Raw genomic sequence first — 17,343 nt, forward strand, 5'->3', positions numbered from 1 at the left:
AGAAAGGACCCGCGACTCTCCTATGGTGGAAGCAACATTTCGCTCGTGCGAAAGACTCAGTTCTGGAACCGGCGGGAATATTCGAAAAAGGGTTCCTGTTCACCCAGGGTACACGTGTATTTGCATGGTCGCGCCTTTGGCGCCGTAACCTCAGTGTCTATTGCTACGGTAGGGCCTTGTTGCCGATAGTGTTTAATGGTATACTCTGGTTTCTCTTCAGATCGTATAAATCTTTCGCCTTTTACTAAAGATTTCCGTGGAGAGGAACATTTATGAGTTTCGATTAATTTTTTGAGGCCCTGCTTCGGTAGGGCTACCTTTACCTGGTTCCAAAAAAAGAGAGAAAGAAGTTAATAAACGGGATCTAAAGTTTCGTGTCAATGTCATGCGTGAGTATGTAAATGAAGTTGAGGGTCTCGAGAAAGTACAGAGAAGAGCGACCAGGATGATTGCAGGGGTCTCCAACCTTGGCAACTTTAAGGTTTGTGGACTTCAACTTCCAGAATTCCTCAGACAGCAAAGTTAAACGAGGGAAAGACAGCAAAAATGTCTGAGGAATTCTGGGAGTTGAAGTCCACAAGCCTTAAAGTTGCCAAGGTTGGAGACTACAACGTATGAAGAACGGTTACGGGAACTGGGCATGGCTAGTCTAGGGAAGAGAAGGACCAGGGGAGACAGGATAGCAGTGCCCCAATATTTGAGGGGCTGCCACAGAGAGTAAGGGGTCAAGCTAGTTTCCAAGGGACCTGTAGGCAGACAAGGAATAATGGATGGAAATTGAACAAGGAGGAGAAATTTTCTGACAGGGAGAACAAGCAACCCATGGAACAGAAGTTGTGGGAGCTTCATCACTTGAGGCTTTCAAGAAGAGACCGGACTACCATCTGTCAGAAATGGTGTAGGGTCTCCTGCTTGGGGGGGGAAGGGAGGTTTGCCTAGGTGACCTTCAAGGTCCCTTCCACCTCTGTTAATCTGTTGATCTGTTAATCTGGATGGCAGAGGAAGAATGTTTTCTTTTGGCAGTTAACTATTTCTCAGTGGGTTTTCCTATTTTTGAGGCCCTGCTTCAGTAGGGCTACTTTTACCTGTTTCTAAAAATAAAGGAATCGTTTTTCTGAATGGGCTGTAAACTTTCCTTTTTTATGCAGTGCTTCCACGTTTCTTAATGGGTGCAAATATTTTTTTTTATCATAATGTGCACCCACAAGCCATGATAAAAAAAATATTTGTTAGGCTAGACATAACCTCTTTTAACCATTCATCATACAATTTATCCTGCAGACTCTCTAATCTTTCTTGCTCTTCTCCGCACTAGAGTGTCAACATCATAGAACCGAATTCTTTTGTTAATTTAATTTAGTTTTTATAACAATTTTCATAGTACTTTCATATCTTCCCGTTTCATTTTTATTCCAATTATGTCTTCATCAAGAATCATAATGTACAACACTTAATGATAATCATAGGGTACAAATAAGCAATCAAATCATACTAGGATTAGGGTTTCCTAATCCTAATCAATAAAAATTGTAAGGATACAAGCGACAAAGTTAGTCATACAGTCACAAGTGGGAGGGGACGGGTGATAAGGAGTGATGGGAAGATTAACAGTAATAGTAGTGCAGACTTTGTAAATAGTTGAACAGTGTTGAGGGAATTATTTGTTTAGCAGAGTGATGGTGTTCCAGAAAAAAAACTCTCCTTGTGTCTAGTTAGTTGTTCTGGTGTGCAGTGCTCTATAGTGTCGTTTTGAGGGAAGGAGTTGAAACAGTTTATGTCCGGGATGTGAGGGGTCTGTAAATATTTTCACAGCCCTCTTTTTGACTCGTGCAGTATAAAGGTCCTCGATGGAAGGCAGGTGGGTAGTAATTGTTTTTTCTGCAGTCCTAATTGCTCTCTAATTACTACATTAATCCTTTTTACATCATGGCAACCATGGATGCAGTATTCCAAGTATGGTCCTCCTGAGGCATTATAACGTGGTACAAGCGCTTCATGGGATCATCTGTTGATGCAGCCTGAGAGCGCATTGGCTTTCTTGGCAGCTGCAGCACACGGCTGGCTCATAAAGTGCTTCTCCTGTTAAATCCCACTCACAGTTGCTGCGGTTGAGCCAGCTAATTACCACCTAATTCTGGACCCCTGCACTTGGTTTTCCTTGCCTAAATGTTCTTTTCTCAGCACTGAGCGGTGCCCATTTCATGGAAAATCACAGGCCCCCATTTGCTTTTATCAAATTATGAAACAGGTCCTTTACAAAGGGCCTCGGGGCAACGTCATCCAAAGGCCAGCCAGCCAGCCAGCCTCCATGGATGGGCTCTCTTGAACTTCTACTTCAAGAATTATCCAAACACAAATGACTAGCAAGAAAAATGGGATGTTGTGGGGATGAGTGAATTTTGATGGATCGGAACTACTCAAGGAGGGAGGGGCATTTAAAGAAAAAAAAACGGCAAAAGTACCAGAAGGGTATGGTTGCCAATTTCTGCTCGATCCATTGTGAAGAATAAATGATTGGAATGTCAAAAACTTGCAAAAATAAAACACATGGAAATTGCATGAGGGAAATTCATAAAGAAACCTGGACGTAACTCTTTGTCCAATACTTTCTTGAGGTTCCTTATGCACAGACTTGGATACCACCCAATGAATAATATTAAAATAAACATACTATATTAAGAGAAACATGTGGTGACCAAAACAGGATGCAGTACTCCAGGTGTGGTCTTACTAAGGCTTTATAGAGTGATAGGCTTTATAGAGTGATAGATGGTATCCCTCTGTTAATGCAACTTAGGATTGCATTAGCTTTTTTGGCAGCAGCTGCACACTGGTGGCTCATATTTAGCTGGTTGTCCACTAAGGCTCCAAGATCCCTCTCACAGTTACTGCTATTGAGCCTGGTTTCACCCAGTCTATATGTGTACTTTTGGTTTTTCTTGCCTAAGTGTAGGACTTTACTTTTCTCTACGTTGAATTTCATTTTGTTAGCCCAGTGTTCTAGACTGTCAAGATCCATCTGGATTTCTTACAGAAGAACAGGAAACACTATGGTGGGGCCCAGGAGAGGTTATGAAACTCAGGCACTCTCTGCATCTCGGCCCTTTTTTCCTTCACCCAATGTCTTTGAAGCATGCGATCGCCCGTTTCACCCAGGATCTCCAAGTCATGAAGTCCGAATCACCATTAAAACCTTTCCAAGCAACTTCCATGATTCCAGTGTCTTTTCCCCACACCTGGAACTGAACCCAGAAGGATATTTCTCCCAACAATCCCTTCGAGTACTTTTTACAGGTTTATACTTGTGTGGTATTCATGTCACAGAATTGTTGATAAATAAAAACTTTGCAGCACCTGTTGTGTCAGGCAAAAAATCTGCCTAGCCATGAGATTTTATGGTTGGCAGTGGGACAAAAAAGGATCAAAGTGGAAGGTTTTTTATTATTATTTAAATCTCAGTCTTACAGTTGTGTTCCAACAGCATGATTCACTTCTCACAGTTATATTTTCACAGGATTGAGTTTGGCTAGGTCCTAGGATTAACCTGGATTGACATCTGAAGCAGACAGAGTCATGCATATCTAGCCTGCTAATTCAATTTAAGGAGAGTGGCTTGTCCAAACCTAGAAAATGAGTTTATTCGATAATCAGGTTAATTGCATTAACAAGAATGCAGCTTAGGATGTACCGTATATAATCCAACTGGGCCCTGGGAATATTTATTTCCAGTCATCAATGTTTCACTTGGCAAATCTACCCGGATGTAGCGCAACTTCTGTATTTGGGTGATGGTGTCCATTAATCCTATTTTAATACAGGCACAGAGAGTCCTTGAGTTATGATCACTCATTCAGTGACAGTTCAAAGTTACAATGGTATGGAACGAGTGGAATTTACAACCAGCTTTTACAATGGTCTCACTGGTCAGATAATCGTGATCCGGGGACTTGGTGCCTGCTTAATTATTACAATTTTTCCACAATTTGCATTCACGCGGTCACAATTTCCAATGTTTCCTGCAGGCTTCCACAAGCAAAATCAACGGGAAAGCCAGTAGGAAGTCAGAAGTTACTCCTAATCAACATTTTTTCACCCAGTAGTGCTCCAAACCGACTTGCTGTCAGAATCCCCTTACTCCAGTGTGGAACCTGTTCGCCTGTCCATGCTCTAAAGCCACCTGCCTATGGCACCTGTGCACCAATCAGTGAGCTTGCCTGGGGGCTCCCACCCAGGAGTGGGATTCAAATTTTGTAACAGACAGTTCTGTGGGTGTGGCTAGGTGGGCGTGGCCATGTGACTGGGGGGGCATGGCTTCTTTTTTGCAGCAACCCCCTTCTCCTCCCCCATTGTGGGGCCTTCTGGGCCTCAGGGGAGCCTCCTGGGGGGGGGCGTTTTTGCTCCCAGAAGGCTTCTCTGAGGCCTAGGAATGAAAAAAAAATGGAGCCTTGGGGGGGGCATGCAGGAACCTCCCCTATGCTCCATTTTGGGGCCTTCTGGGGAGGTGTTTTTGCTCCCAGGAAGCTTCCATGGGGCCCAGGAAGGCAAAAAATGGAGGGGGTGTGTGCCCCCCCTCCATTTTTCGCCTTCCTGGGCCTCAGGAGAGCCTCTTGGGCAAAGCAGTACGACAGTGTGGAAAGGCAAGTTCACGAGGACAGTGGTGTCACCCAAGGAGGAAGAGCCCAAAGGGAACATCAAGCCAGCCATAAAACAAACTTGCGTAGGAAAAGAAATCAAATAAAAGGTATTAAAGACCCCCTTAGACAAAAGCCCAAATAATTAAGAAAACTAAGGAAACAAGAAAAGAAAACCCTTACAAACACAAGACATGCCAAATCAGCAAAACAAACAGACAAAAAACACAAAAATATATTGCAAAGGAGACAGACAGGAGATTGCCACAAAACAAATATAAGAAAACATTAAGCTAAAAAAGATTAGGACGAAACCGATAATCCAATCAAAGCAACCCGCAAAGTTTGCCTTCTGCACCCCGCGGAGTTTACCCTCCGGCGGAAATGAAGACAACCCCTGACAGGGTTTAAAACATTAAGAAATACAAACACAAGCGCACACACACACAAAAGGAGAAAAAAAGTATAAAAATCAGGGGTTTATTATACAAAGCTAGCTAGCCCCAGGAACGCAGACTTCTTGCTATCTCTCGCCTTCCTGAAAAATAAAAAGATCCAGCTTTCAAGCAGTTGTCCGTATCCTTGCACCAGAGCTCTCCCAGCAGGAAAACCGAATCCTCAGAAGAAAGGCATTCTTCCAGCCTTTCAACAACAGTGAGGGGGATCCCGGCACAGCTGATTGTCAGAACAGCTGATCATTGGGAGGGGAGGGGGAAAGAAATAATTTAAGGAGCGATTGGGCAGGGAAGAATGCAGTCAACTGGGCGGAGAGGGGCAGGCCCAGCCAGGGCCACGATTTCCCGGTTCTCTGAACTGCACAGAATCATAACAACCAGTTCTATAGCACTGGTCTGAACCAGTCAAATCCCACCCCTGCTCCCACCAACCTTTTCCTGTTTAATGACTTGTGTGGCCCTGGAGTTACGACAGCAACTGGAACTGTGTGGGATTGCTGTCACTAAACGATGTGGTCACGTGATAGGACCACAATCACTTAGTGACGAAGATTGGGATATCAGAAATTGCCTTTATAACCCAAGGACTACACTGTAGTCATTTAGTGACTGTCTCGTTTAGCGACAGTTCGCAGCTAGCGATGAAAAAGCAACTTTGCAACCAGTCTACTCTTTCACGACCTTTGCAGGTCTGTAAAAGAATGGAAAGCTGGAAAAAAAAAGATCAGAAATTCATTTTACTTATCAGGTGCTTTGTTTAATGACCAAATTGCTGGTCCCAAGTGTGGTCACTAAATAAGGACTTCCTACACTATCTTTATCCTACCAGCTTACTGTTCTTTGTGCTTCCTCTGAAATGTTTTCAGGATCTCACTTTAGAAAACAGAACACATGATAATAGAGTTGGAAGGGACCTTGAAGGTCTCCTAGTCCAACCCCTGTCCAAGCAGGAGACCTTATGTGCTATTTCAGAGAAATGGTTGTCCAGTCTCTCCTTAAAAACTTCCAGTGTTGGAGCATTCACAACTTCTGGAGGCAAGTTGTTCCACTGGTCAATTGTTCTAAGTGTCAGGAAATTTCTCCTTAGTTCTAGATTGCTTCTCTCCTTCATTAGTTTCCACCCATTGTTACTTGTTTTTCCTTTTAGTGTTTCAAAGAATAGGTTGACTCTCCACTTCTTTGTGGCAGCCCCTCAAATACTGGAAGACTGCTGTCTTGTCATTCCCTAGGCCTTCATTTCTTTAGAGTCTGGACTAATCATTCCCAAATCTTGCAACCGTTCTTCCTATGTTTTAGTCTCCAGACCCTTAGCCAGTGGTGGGATTCAATTTGTTTTTACTACCGGTTCTGTGGGCGTGGCTCAGTGGGTGTGGCAGGAGAAGGATACGGGATTCAATCGGTGTTACTACCGGTTCAGTACTTACGCTGTGCGTGCATGAAATAAAAAGAAAGTTTTTTTATTTTTATTCATTTATTTAGATTTGTCAATCACCTTACAAGATAATAGGTATAAGTATATACATAGTTATGAATACATGAAATGGATACGAATAAAAAAAAGAAACTATAGGACAGGGACGGTAGGCACGTTGGTGCGCTTATGTACGCCTCCTACAGACCTCTTAGGAAAGGGGTGAGGTCAATAGTAGACAGTCTAAGGTTAAAGTTTTTGGGGTTTGGGGAAGAAACCACAGAGTCAGGTGGAGTATTCCAGATGTCGACCACTCTGTTGCTGAAGTCGCATTTCCTGCAATCAAGTTTGGTGCGGTTAACCTTGAGTTTGTATCTGTTGTTTGCTCTTGTGTTGTTATGGTTGAAGCTGAAGTATTCATTGACAGGCAGGACGTTGCAATGTATGATTTTATATACCATACTTAGATGCTTTCTGGGCAGCTGATAAGCACTGCGCTGGTGCACAGCTTTTGAAAAAAGCCTTTTTTACTGATTTTTCAGCCTCAGCTGTGCCACACAAAGCAGCTGAAGTTGAAAAAGCAGGAAATAAAGGTCAAGTAAGAGCCCAGGTGGGTGGGTGGGCCAAAGAGCAGCAGACACAGAACCGGTTCTGTGTCTGCTGTTCTTCAGAGCTACAGGTTCTACAGAGCCGGGCAGAACCGATAGCATCCCACCCCTGGAAGGATGCTATAAAATCTTCAGTCAGGTGGTATTTGCCGGTTCTCCGAACTACACAAAATTTCTGCTACCGGTTCTCCAGAAGTGGTCAGAACCTGCTGAATACCACCTCTGCCCTTTGCCATCTTAGTTGGTCTTGTCTGCACTCTTTCCAGAGTCTCAACATCTTTTTTATAATGTGGTGACCAAAACTGGATGCAGTATTTCCAATGTGATCTTACTAAGTTTGTTATAAAGCAATGCTAATTCTTCGTATGATCTCGATGCTATCCCTCTGTTTATGCAGCCAAGGATTGCATTAGGATTCCACTTCACTTCTGTTTTGCCATATACTGTATGCCTCCAGAAAGAAAAGAGATCGAATTGTCCATGACTCATTAATTTTGGGAAGAAATACAGCTGGATACAGATGAGTTTTCAGCTCACATTTTCCTTGTTCTGAAATAAGAACCTTGGATGCAAAAATCCATTTCAGGCCTGCCAGACAAATCCATGGCTTTATAGATTTGGAAGTTTTCTCCCTGCTCAGTATGGAATCTACTGCAGTGTTTCTTAACCTTCGCAAATTTAAAATCTGTGGACTTCAGCCCCCAGAATTCCCCAGGCAGCATGGAGAATTCTGGGAGCTGAAGTCCAAAAGTTTTCAAGTTGCCAATAGACAAACACTATCCTAGTGCTGTCATCCTGTTCTTTCCCCCTTTTACAAGTTCTCCTCCAGTTTGACAGAAAAGTATGTGTTTTAAAAAATGCCTAGTCCTGAAATTCCCTACTTATTTTTTTTTTTTTAAAAAAACACGCTTCCAGAGCTTTGCAATCTCATGTTGTTGCTTGAGGAAATGCAGAAGGAATTCTTCTCTTTCTAATAGGTGGTTTTGCATTTACCTGCAGGCGATTCCTGCTTCCATTTAAGACGTCGCGGTGGTGCTGACTTTTATTTCCATCAAGAATTTTTATAAACGCTTTAGGCTCTAACTCAGAGGCGCTTGGAATGCCAAGTTAAAATAGACACCCAGATTGTAGGATGGCCTGCACAATCATATTGCATGGATTGAAATTTGCTCATCCGTCAAGAACACCTGGAAAAGCTCTAGATATTATATAGCACCAGAGCTGTGTGTAATCTATGAAAGTGGGTGCCTTAGGCAGTGACGGCGAACCTTTTTGTTGTGGTGTGCCGAAAGCGCATGCACACGTGCCAACACCCACAAGGCAATGTGCCCCAACCCCCTGCACATGCGTGCGCAACACCCCCGCCCCGACTCCTTACCTGCACTGTGCATGCACGTGCCTCCCAGCTGATTTTCAGCCTGTATGAGGCTGTTTTCACCCTCCTGGAGGCTTGAGGGAAACCTCTGCATCCTCGGGAGACCAAAAAACAGGCCTTCCGGAAATACCAGAAGTGCCTGTTTTTAGCCTCCAGAGGGCCTCTGGAGCCCGGAGGGAGGCCGTTCTCATCTTCCTGGAGGCTCAAGGGAAGCCTTTGCAGCCTCGGGAGGCCGAAAAACGGGCCTGTTTCGGTACTTCTGGTATTTCTAGAATGCCCATTTTTCAGCCTTCTGAGGCTGCAGAGGCTTCCTTGAGTCTCTGGGAGGGCGAAAACGGCCTCAAACAGGCCGAAAATCAAATGGCGTGCGCCTGCGCAATGCCGTTAAGTTTGGCTGGGACTCGCATGCCCACACAAATGGCTCTGCGTCCCACCTGTGGCCATAGGTTTGCCATCATGGCCTTAGGGGAATAAGACAGAGGCGTGCAATTGTTAGCTGAGCTTCTTAGACCTACAGACCTACGAAAAAGTCAATTATCATGATGATTTGGGGCGGGGCGGGGAGCCAAGCACGCACGGGGGGGATGGACTAACCTCTTTTCTCATTCTTTCCAGGGATTTGCGTTTCAACCGCATCAAAAGCATCGAGCCAGGTGTCTTCAGGAATCTGAAGAATCTTGACACGCTGTAAGTTCTCGTGCGCTCCCTTCTCATTTCTCCCCACCTTACCTAAAATGGACTGGTGGAAAGCCACAAGCTGTGGGTTGGTTTGTTTTTTTGGCCTAACCTCACAGAAATCACCCCACTGAGCTATGAACCGTTTTGATTTTCTTGGCTGGGGCACGATGCTTAAGTTAAGTCACGGTCTGCTGGATGAGTTTCAAGGTAGCTTGATTTGTTGGCTCAGGATGAGCGAGCAGAACTACCTGCTCTGTTTTGTTTGGAAAGACCTGCATTTTACTGCATTCCAGGAGGTCATAGCTCATGAGTTGCGCTTCGGGAGCTCAGAGGCGCCTTCCAACTTTCTATTCTAAAACATGGGTTTCTAGGAAGGCTTGTTTTATGTAGGACAGAGGACTGTTCCAGAGGGCCAAATCAAGAAAGGCCCTTGGTGCCCCCTGAGCTTGGCTGTTTTCTTACAGACGTTTTATTACCCAACTAGGAACATCATCAATGGTAGAATAGAGTGGGATTTTCAGAGAGGAGGAGGAGGAAGAGGACCGTGGGGGTCCTTGGTGCTCTCTGAACTTAGTTGTTTTCTTGCAGACGTTTCATTACTCAAACTAAATAACGTCATCAGTGCTAACAAAAGGATCCGTCATCTCAGTCCTGAGCTACAAATATTTCCCTGTATTAGAACCGATAGGGCTATGAAGGTGCACATACATACATGTTATGTCTCACCTATATTCATAGATGAGAAGACAAGGTTTCAGAATTCAAAATATTCAAGCAGAAACAAAACCGGATTCAAAAGGGTTAAATTAGCACAGTTTTCCAGTCCTTGGCAGACTTCCCGGAACCTGTCAGGCTAATCAGAATTGTCCATAACTCACAAGGCCACTTCAAATGTATTCTTCCGACTCATCAAACACTTTGCTTCCAAGCAAAGCTTGAGAGTCAGCACGCCTCTTTAAATCACCTGGATAGGCGTGTCAGTCTCTCCAATCAATGTTTGTCCTGACGCCTCCCTTCAGATTGACATTTCCTGGTTCTTCTAGTTCTGGCGTCAATCCACGATCTGTCAGTTTCCTCGCTGGAAACTTCTGTCTCATTTTGTTGATCATATGCTGGCATGAACGAAGTCGAAGGTTCTGGGGAGGATTGTCTCTGCGACAATCTCTCATCCTCCTGGCTCACGTCTGTGTCCTCTGATAATTCAGACTCCACATTCACAGCAGGCTCCAACCTTCCATCGTCAGAGTCATCAGAGTCAAAACTCCCAGCAGGATGGATCCTTCCAGTCACAACACATACATATATAAATTGAAACAAAAAACACTAGTCGCCTTCAGCCTTGGACAATAAAAATGACTAACAAGTAAGCATCGGAGCACACAGCACCCGATACTCACTAGAAGGCAAAATCACGAAACTGTGTCTCACTTTCTTTGGCTGTATCAAATCCACCAGAGAAAGCAATTTGTGTTGGGAAGAGTTAGTAGTCAAAGGAAACCACATCAACAAAGAACGTGGTGGATAGACACTTATCAAAGCTAACATCAGTCCAAACATAGAACAGCTCAAAGAAACAGCGCAATATGTGCTACACTGCCAGCGCCAAAAGAAGTGGATTTCTGTTTTCTAGCAAAAAAAAAAACCACCCAGCCAATGGATTTGCTTAACAAGTCCCATGCTCGCTTAATGACCATTGCAAAAATGCTGTAAAGACAAGTTTGTTTTGAGGGCGCCTCGCTTATTGCCGTCACGACATAGGATGGAAGTTCCAGGTTCCTTTTCCTACCGATGCACCGACATGATTTTTTCTGAAGCAGCAAAATACAGCCAAGCAAATTATTTTTTACAAAAAGGAAAAAGGAGAAGATTCCAACCCCAGGATCCAAGCCTGATTAGAACTGAGGAAAGTGAGAAAAGGAAAAAAAAAACTGGATTGGTTCAAGGAAATCCAGGCCAAAACGTTTAGCCAAGCAGCTTATCACCAACTCTGCTTTGCAAACCTTGGCGATGTCGACAGATGCTGCTGGACGCAAATCATTCCGTGGAAACAGACCACAGCTTGTTCTCCCCAGAGCCAAAATACAGACAGCCAAATCTTTTGGCCGCTTGTCCAGATGTGTTTGACCGGTGCTGTTTATGGAGGCCATGGCAACCATCAGCAGATGTTTCAAGTGGAGACCTAAAACAAACTCTCATGAAGGAGCTGCTGATCCAGTCCTACAGAGGAATTATTGAGTCTGTTATCTGCACCTCTATAACGGTCTGGTTTGGTTCTTCAACCCAACAGGACAGACACAGACTTCAGAGGGTAATTAGGACTGCAGAAAAAAAAAAAAACCATTACTACCCACCTGCCTTCCATCAAGGACCTGTATACTGCATGAGACTGTGAAAATATTTAGGGCTGTGAAAATATTTACAAACCCCTCACATCCCGGACATAAAGTGTTTCAACTCCTACCCTCAAGACGACACTATAGAGCACTGCACACCAGAACAACTAGACACAAGAACATTTTTTTTCCCTGAACGCCATTATTCTGCAAAACAAATAATTCCCTCAACACTGTCCAACTATTCATAAAGTGTGTACTACTAATCTATTAATCTCACCACTCCTTATCATCCATCCCCGCCCACTTGTGATTATATGACTGTGACTTTGTTGCTGGTATCCTTACGGTTTATATTGACTGTTTCGTAGTATGATTTGATTGCTTATTATACCCTATGATGATTATTAAGTGTTGGACCTTATGATTCTTGACTCTTGATGAATGTATCTTCTCTTTTATGTACACTGAGAGCATTTACACCAAGACAAATTCCTCGTGTGCCCAATCACACTTGGCCAATAAAGAATTCTGTTCTCTTCCGTCCTGTCCTATCCTATCCTATCCTATCCTATCCTATCCTATCCTATCCTATCCTATCCTATCCCATTCTATTCTATTCTAATTCTATTCTATTCTATTCCATTCCATTCCATTCTATTCTATTCTTTTGTACCCCATGACTATCATTAAGTGTTGTACCTGATGATTCTTCACTCTTGACAAATGTATCTTTTCTTTTATGTACACTGAGAGCATTTGCACCAAGACAAATTCCTTGTGTGTCAAGTCACACTTGGCCAATAAAGAATTCCGTTCTATTCTAAAAGTTGCAGATTGTGGAAACTTCAGCTCTGACTGGGCGGGGAGGGGAGGGGACCACGATTTGCCGGTTCTCCAAACTGCGCAGAATCATAACCACCGGTTCTATGGAACCGGTCCGAACTGGTAGAATCCCACCCCTGGATTGTGGGGAGGAGGAGGAGGAGGAAGGGGTGCTCTCTGAGCTTGGTTGTCTTTTGAGCAGACATTTCATCACCCAACCTAGGTAACGGCATCAGTGCTAGAAGGGAATGTTTGCATGCAGCAACTTGCCGTGGCATTCTTGGTTAAGGCTGTGGCTTCCTCCTTGGTGTTCCTTGACTAGGGTATTGTTTTCTGCCCGATTCTTCGTCTGATGTTAATCCCTGCTCATCTGGGTGTTGGCTGGCGGAAAGGATGTGTAAAACTACGAAAGAGCAAACCCCACTCCCTTCTAGCACCGATGACGTTACCTAGTTGGGTAATAGAATGTCTGAAGGCAACCAAGCTCAGAGGCCACCAAGGACTCCACAGGCCACATCCCTGCCAGGTGGCCTAGAGCTATGCTGCCTGATGGGTGGAGTTAATTCCAGACTTAACTGCAGCGGTTTTGTTAAGATTTAAATCCTGTTTTTCCTCCAGGAGGTGAAGAGATTTTCACAAACCTCTTGATTTTTTTTTCCTTCTATTCCCAGTAAATTGGGGGTGCGTGGGGGTGTTAAATATCCACCAATCTGCTGGGTTCTCACAGTTGATTGTGTTACTTCTGAAGTCTCCGAATAATCCTCGGATGAGCAATGGATGATAATCGGTTCACGAGGAAAACATCAGAACTCGGCTGGAAATCTCCAGATAATGGATTCATCCATTGCTTTAATCTGTCTCTTTTGCCCGCTTCCAGGCTTTTGAACAACAACTTACTGAAGCACATAGCGCAAAACTCCTTTGAAGGGCTTAAGAAGTTGAAATACCTGTGAGTATTGACCTTTCCACAGCTTTTGAGACTCTCTAAGCCAATGTTTCTCAAACGTGGTAGCTTTAAGATGAGTGGACCAAGTCCCAGAATTCCCAAACCAACTGGGCCAATTATCAGGAGACTGTGAGTTCTAGTTCTGCCTTAGACATGAAAACCACATGGGTGACTTGAGCCAGTCACTAGGAGACTGTGAGTTCTAGTTCTACCTTAGACATGAAAACCACATGGGTGACTTGAGCCAGTCACTAGGAGACTGTGAGTTCTAGTTCCACCTTAGACATGAAAACCACATGGATGACTTTGAGCCAGTCACTAGGAGACTGTGAGTTCTAGTTCCACCTTAGACATGGAAGCTGGCTGGGTGACTTTGGGCCAAACCCCAAGTGATGGTGAGTATTAGTTCCACCTTAGGCAGGAAAGCGAGCTGAGTGACTTTGGGCCAGTTACTCTCACTCAGCCCAACCCACCTCACAGGGTTGTTGTTGGGGGGGGAATAGAAGGAGGAAGGAGTATTAAGCCTGTTTGCTGCCCTGAGTTATTTATAAAGTTGGGATAAAAATAAATAAACAAACTGGTCTAGGCAGTCAGGAGGAGTCAAGACTAACTCAAAAGGCTCAAAATATATATTCTAGTATAGCGTGTTTGTTCAACCTAACCTTCACACCCAAATGCATGATTAAAAGCATACTCCATAGGTATTAAATTATAAGTCTAAGTGCTATTGCTATCTCAGATGTTGTAGTCCTTGTCTTAAGACTCTAATGGAGCCTGCCATCACAGTTGTAAGTTGTGACGGCAGTAAAGTGGACCACACATATATAGGACCGACCCCTTTTTCTCAGTGGTCCTTAAGCAAAGACTGCAGTGGTTTGTTATAGGCTGGTGGTTTTGCTGAACACGGGAAGTATATGCCAGTTTTTGGCAGTCGTAAAACAGCCACGTGACTGCCAATGGCCGTAGGAACATCGAACGTTTGCTAAGCTATTGGTCATAAGTCGAGAATTACATGTATAATGGCGCATGAGCTTTGAGTTATTTTGCTTGTTATTAAAAGACTTGCATACACCCAGACAATGTTGTTTACGCTGCCAAAGATTTCCCCATCCTAATTCTTCCTAATTTTTTTCTCTTTCTCTCTCTTTTCCAAGTTACCTTTACAAGAATGAAATCCAAAGCATCCAGAGTCAGGCTTTCAAGGGGCTGCACTCTCTGGAACAGCTGTAAGTTGGGGCCAAACTTTTGGTTAGAAATTGCACAGAGACCGGTGGAATTTCCACTCTGGATTTTAGCCATGCAAAACCCCCACCTCTCCTGCCTGCCTCCCTCCCTCCCAAAAATTACAAATGCAAGTTGTTCTTAAAAAAAAAACCCTATTTGGCTTGCCAAGATGACCGTGTGGGTCTTGGCAAGAGTTAGTTGCAAGAAGATAAAACAGATTACAGATAATCAGAGTTGGAAGGGACCTTGTAGGTCATTTAGTCCAACCCCCCCAGCCAAGCGGGAGACCCTACACCATTTCTGACAAATGGCAGTCCAATCTCTTCTTGAAAGTCTCAACTGATGGCGCTCCCACAACTTCTGAAGGCAACTTCTGTTCCATGGGTTGATTATTCTCACTGTCAGAAAGTTTCTCCTTATTTCCAGGTTAAATCTCTCCTTGTTCAGTTTCCACCCATTGTTCCTTGTCTGGCCTTTAGAAAATAGCTTGACCCCTTCCTCCTCTCTGTAGCAGCCCCTCAAATATTGGAAGACCGCTATCGTGTCTCCCCTGGTTCTTCTCTTCCCTAGACTAGCCAGGCCCAGTTCCTGCAACTGTTCATTGTAACTAACATTATGTGCAGTTTGGAGAACCCTCCAAATCCCACTCGTGGCTGGCCCCACCCACCCCACCCCGCCCCTCCCAGGACACAGCCCGTTTTGGATGCAGAGAAGTGCAGGATGCGGGCGGAGGCTCAGGGAGGGCGGAAAACAGGCCTCCCGGAAGTTTGGGAAGGCCGGAAATAGGCCCGTTTCCAGGTTCCAGAGCGCCTCCGGAGCCTGGGGAGGCCGTTTTCACCCTCCCGGAGGCGCAAGGAAAGCCTCCGGAGCCTGGGGAGGGCAAAGATGCCCCTCCCCCACCATGGTGCAGGAGGCTAACTAGGCCACGCCCACCCAGCCACCGAGCAGAGAACCCTTTGCCAAAATTTTTGAAGCCCACCCCGGTTTAAATGTACTTATAAATATCTACAGGTAATTCTCATCTTACAACCATTTAGCGACTGTTAAATTCATTTAGCGACCGTTCAAAGTTATGCCGCACTGAAAAAAAGGGACTTAGGACCCTTTTTCCCACTTACGACCGTTGCAGCATCCCCGTGGTCATGTGATCAAAATTTGGATGCTTGGCAACCGGCTCGTATTTATGACGGTTGCAGTGTCCTGGAGTGATGTTTGCGACCCTTTTGCGACCTTCAATGAGTCAGTGGGGAAGCCGGATTCCCTTAACAACTGAGGTGCCTTCCAACTCTCTTATTCTATTCTGTTATTTGGGGTTTCGGTTGTAGGAACAGCTTTTGATTCCTAAAAGCTCTTTTTTGGATCTTAAAAAGCCTCTCCTTCCCTTTGCTTAAATCCATCTTGTAAAAACTGAGCCGCTGAATGGGAGCCTCAAATATCTTTTTGGACTATGATCAGATTCTGGAAAAATGCTTGCACCGATCTCGCTGTTTTCCCTTAATCCCTCCACCCTTTTGTGAGTCAGGCTCTGCAGCTCTCTTATCACATATCCAGGGGTGGGCTGCTAACCGGTTCACACCAGTTCGCATGAACCGGATGCTAATTTTACATCTGGTTCGCCGAACGGGTAGTTACAACAACTGGCTCGCCCCGCTGACCCCGCCCCGCCATTCCACGCGGCCTGTTTTGTTTCCCAGGAGAGTGCAGGGCCTGTGCAGAGGCTCGGGGAGTGTGAAAAACGGGCCTTCTGGAAGGCCGGAAACGGGCCTGTTTCAGGCCTCCCGAGAGCCCCCAGAGCCTGAGGAGTGGGGAAATGGGCCTCCCGGAAGTTTGTGAAGGCCAGAAGTAGATCCATTTCAGGCTTCCACGGGGCCTCTGGAGCCTGGGGAGGCCATTTTTGCTCTCCCAGAGGCAACAAAGCCGCCTCCCCCCGGCCGCCATGGTGCAGGAGGCCAACTAAGCCACACCCAGCCAGCAACCGGGCAGAGAAATGGCTGCTGAAAAATTTTAAATCCCACCCCTGCACATATCCAACTCAACGTGCAATGAATAGTCATTCTACTCGGTCTCATCCCATTTAAAATACTTTACCACATGTCAAAATGCATCGGGAGGGTTGAGAAAACTCCAGAGTGCTGAATGTGTTACATTCCTGGCTAGACAAACTAAACAATTGGGTTGGAATCGAAGCGTCTGTCCAGGATAACCAGGCAACAGGGAAGGAGAGAAAGAATAAGTCTGTACTTGTTATTGCAGGCTGGATAACAACTGGTATTTTTTTTCCCAGGGTCTGTAGTAGCAACGTGAGGGAGAAGTTGTTTTGAGGAAGTAATTCTTACGCCAATAGAGAAAACTTTGAATTTCTGACTCTCTTGTTGCCAACTAAGTTTCCAACCCACCATATACAAGTAGTCCTTGACTTACAACCATAGCTGAGCCCAAAATTACTGTTGCTAAGTGAGACAACTATTAAGTGAATTTTGCCCCATTTTACGACCTTTCTTGTCACAGTTGTTAAGCGAATTATTCAGTTAGCAGCACCGTTGTTGAGTGAATCTGGCTTCTCCATTGACTTTGCTTATCGGAAGATCACAAAACGGGATCACTTGACCCTGGGATATTGCAACCGTTGTAAAGAGGAGCCAGTTGCCAAATGGCCGAATTTTGTTCACGGGACTCTTGGGGATGCTGCAACGATTTTTAAAAAGTGTGAAAACGGTCATACATTTTCAGCGCCGTTGCAACTTCAAATGGTCACTAAATGAACTGTTGTAACTCGAGGACTATCTATATATTATACACCACTCCAGATCCCCACACCGAGGGAGAGGGGTGGTTAAGAAAGATGAAATGTAAATAA

At 44.8% G+C, this 17,343-nt stretch overlaps 1 protein-coding gene and 1 non-coding gene across 4 annotated transcripts in view; both read left to right on the forward strand.

Moving 5' to 3' along the window:
* LOC113434286 (peroxidasin homolog) overlaps window positions 1-17,343 on the forward strand; it is a 99,390-nt gene that overhangs the window by 44,766 nt on the left and 37,281 nt on the right. For all 3 annotated transcript variants that reach the window (XR_015742671.1, XM_087928873.1, XM_026697357.2), the window contains exons 2-4: window positions 9,096-9,167; window positions 13,194-13,265; window positions 14,417-14,488. Coding sequence is in view for 2 of the 3 variants with exons in the window: in XM_087928873.1 (XP_087784999.1) it covers window positions 9,096-9,167; window positions 13,194-13,265; window positions 14,417-14,488 (216 nt within the window). In the remaining variant the exon portion in view is untranslated. The remainder of the gene's footprint in view (window positions 1-9,095; window positions 9,168-13,193; window positions 13,266-14,416; window positions 14,489-17,343) is intronic.
* On the forward strand, window positions 201-315 carry LOC113434566 (U5 spliceosomal RNA). The gene has a single exon (XR_003373818.1). It is a non-coding gene; the product is annotated as a U5 spliceosomal RNA (small nuclear RNA).

This window comes from Pseudonaja textilis, chromosome 3 (assembly GCF_049901715.1).
Source record: "Pseudonaja textilis isolate UNSWEBS1 chromosome 3, rPseTex1.2, whole genome shotgun sequence".
Taxonomy (NCBI): Eukaryota; Metazoa; Chordata; class Lepidosauria; order Squamata; family Elapidae; genus Pseudonaja; species Pseudonaja textilis.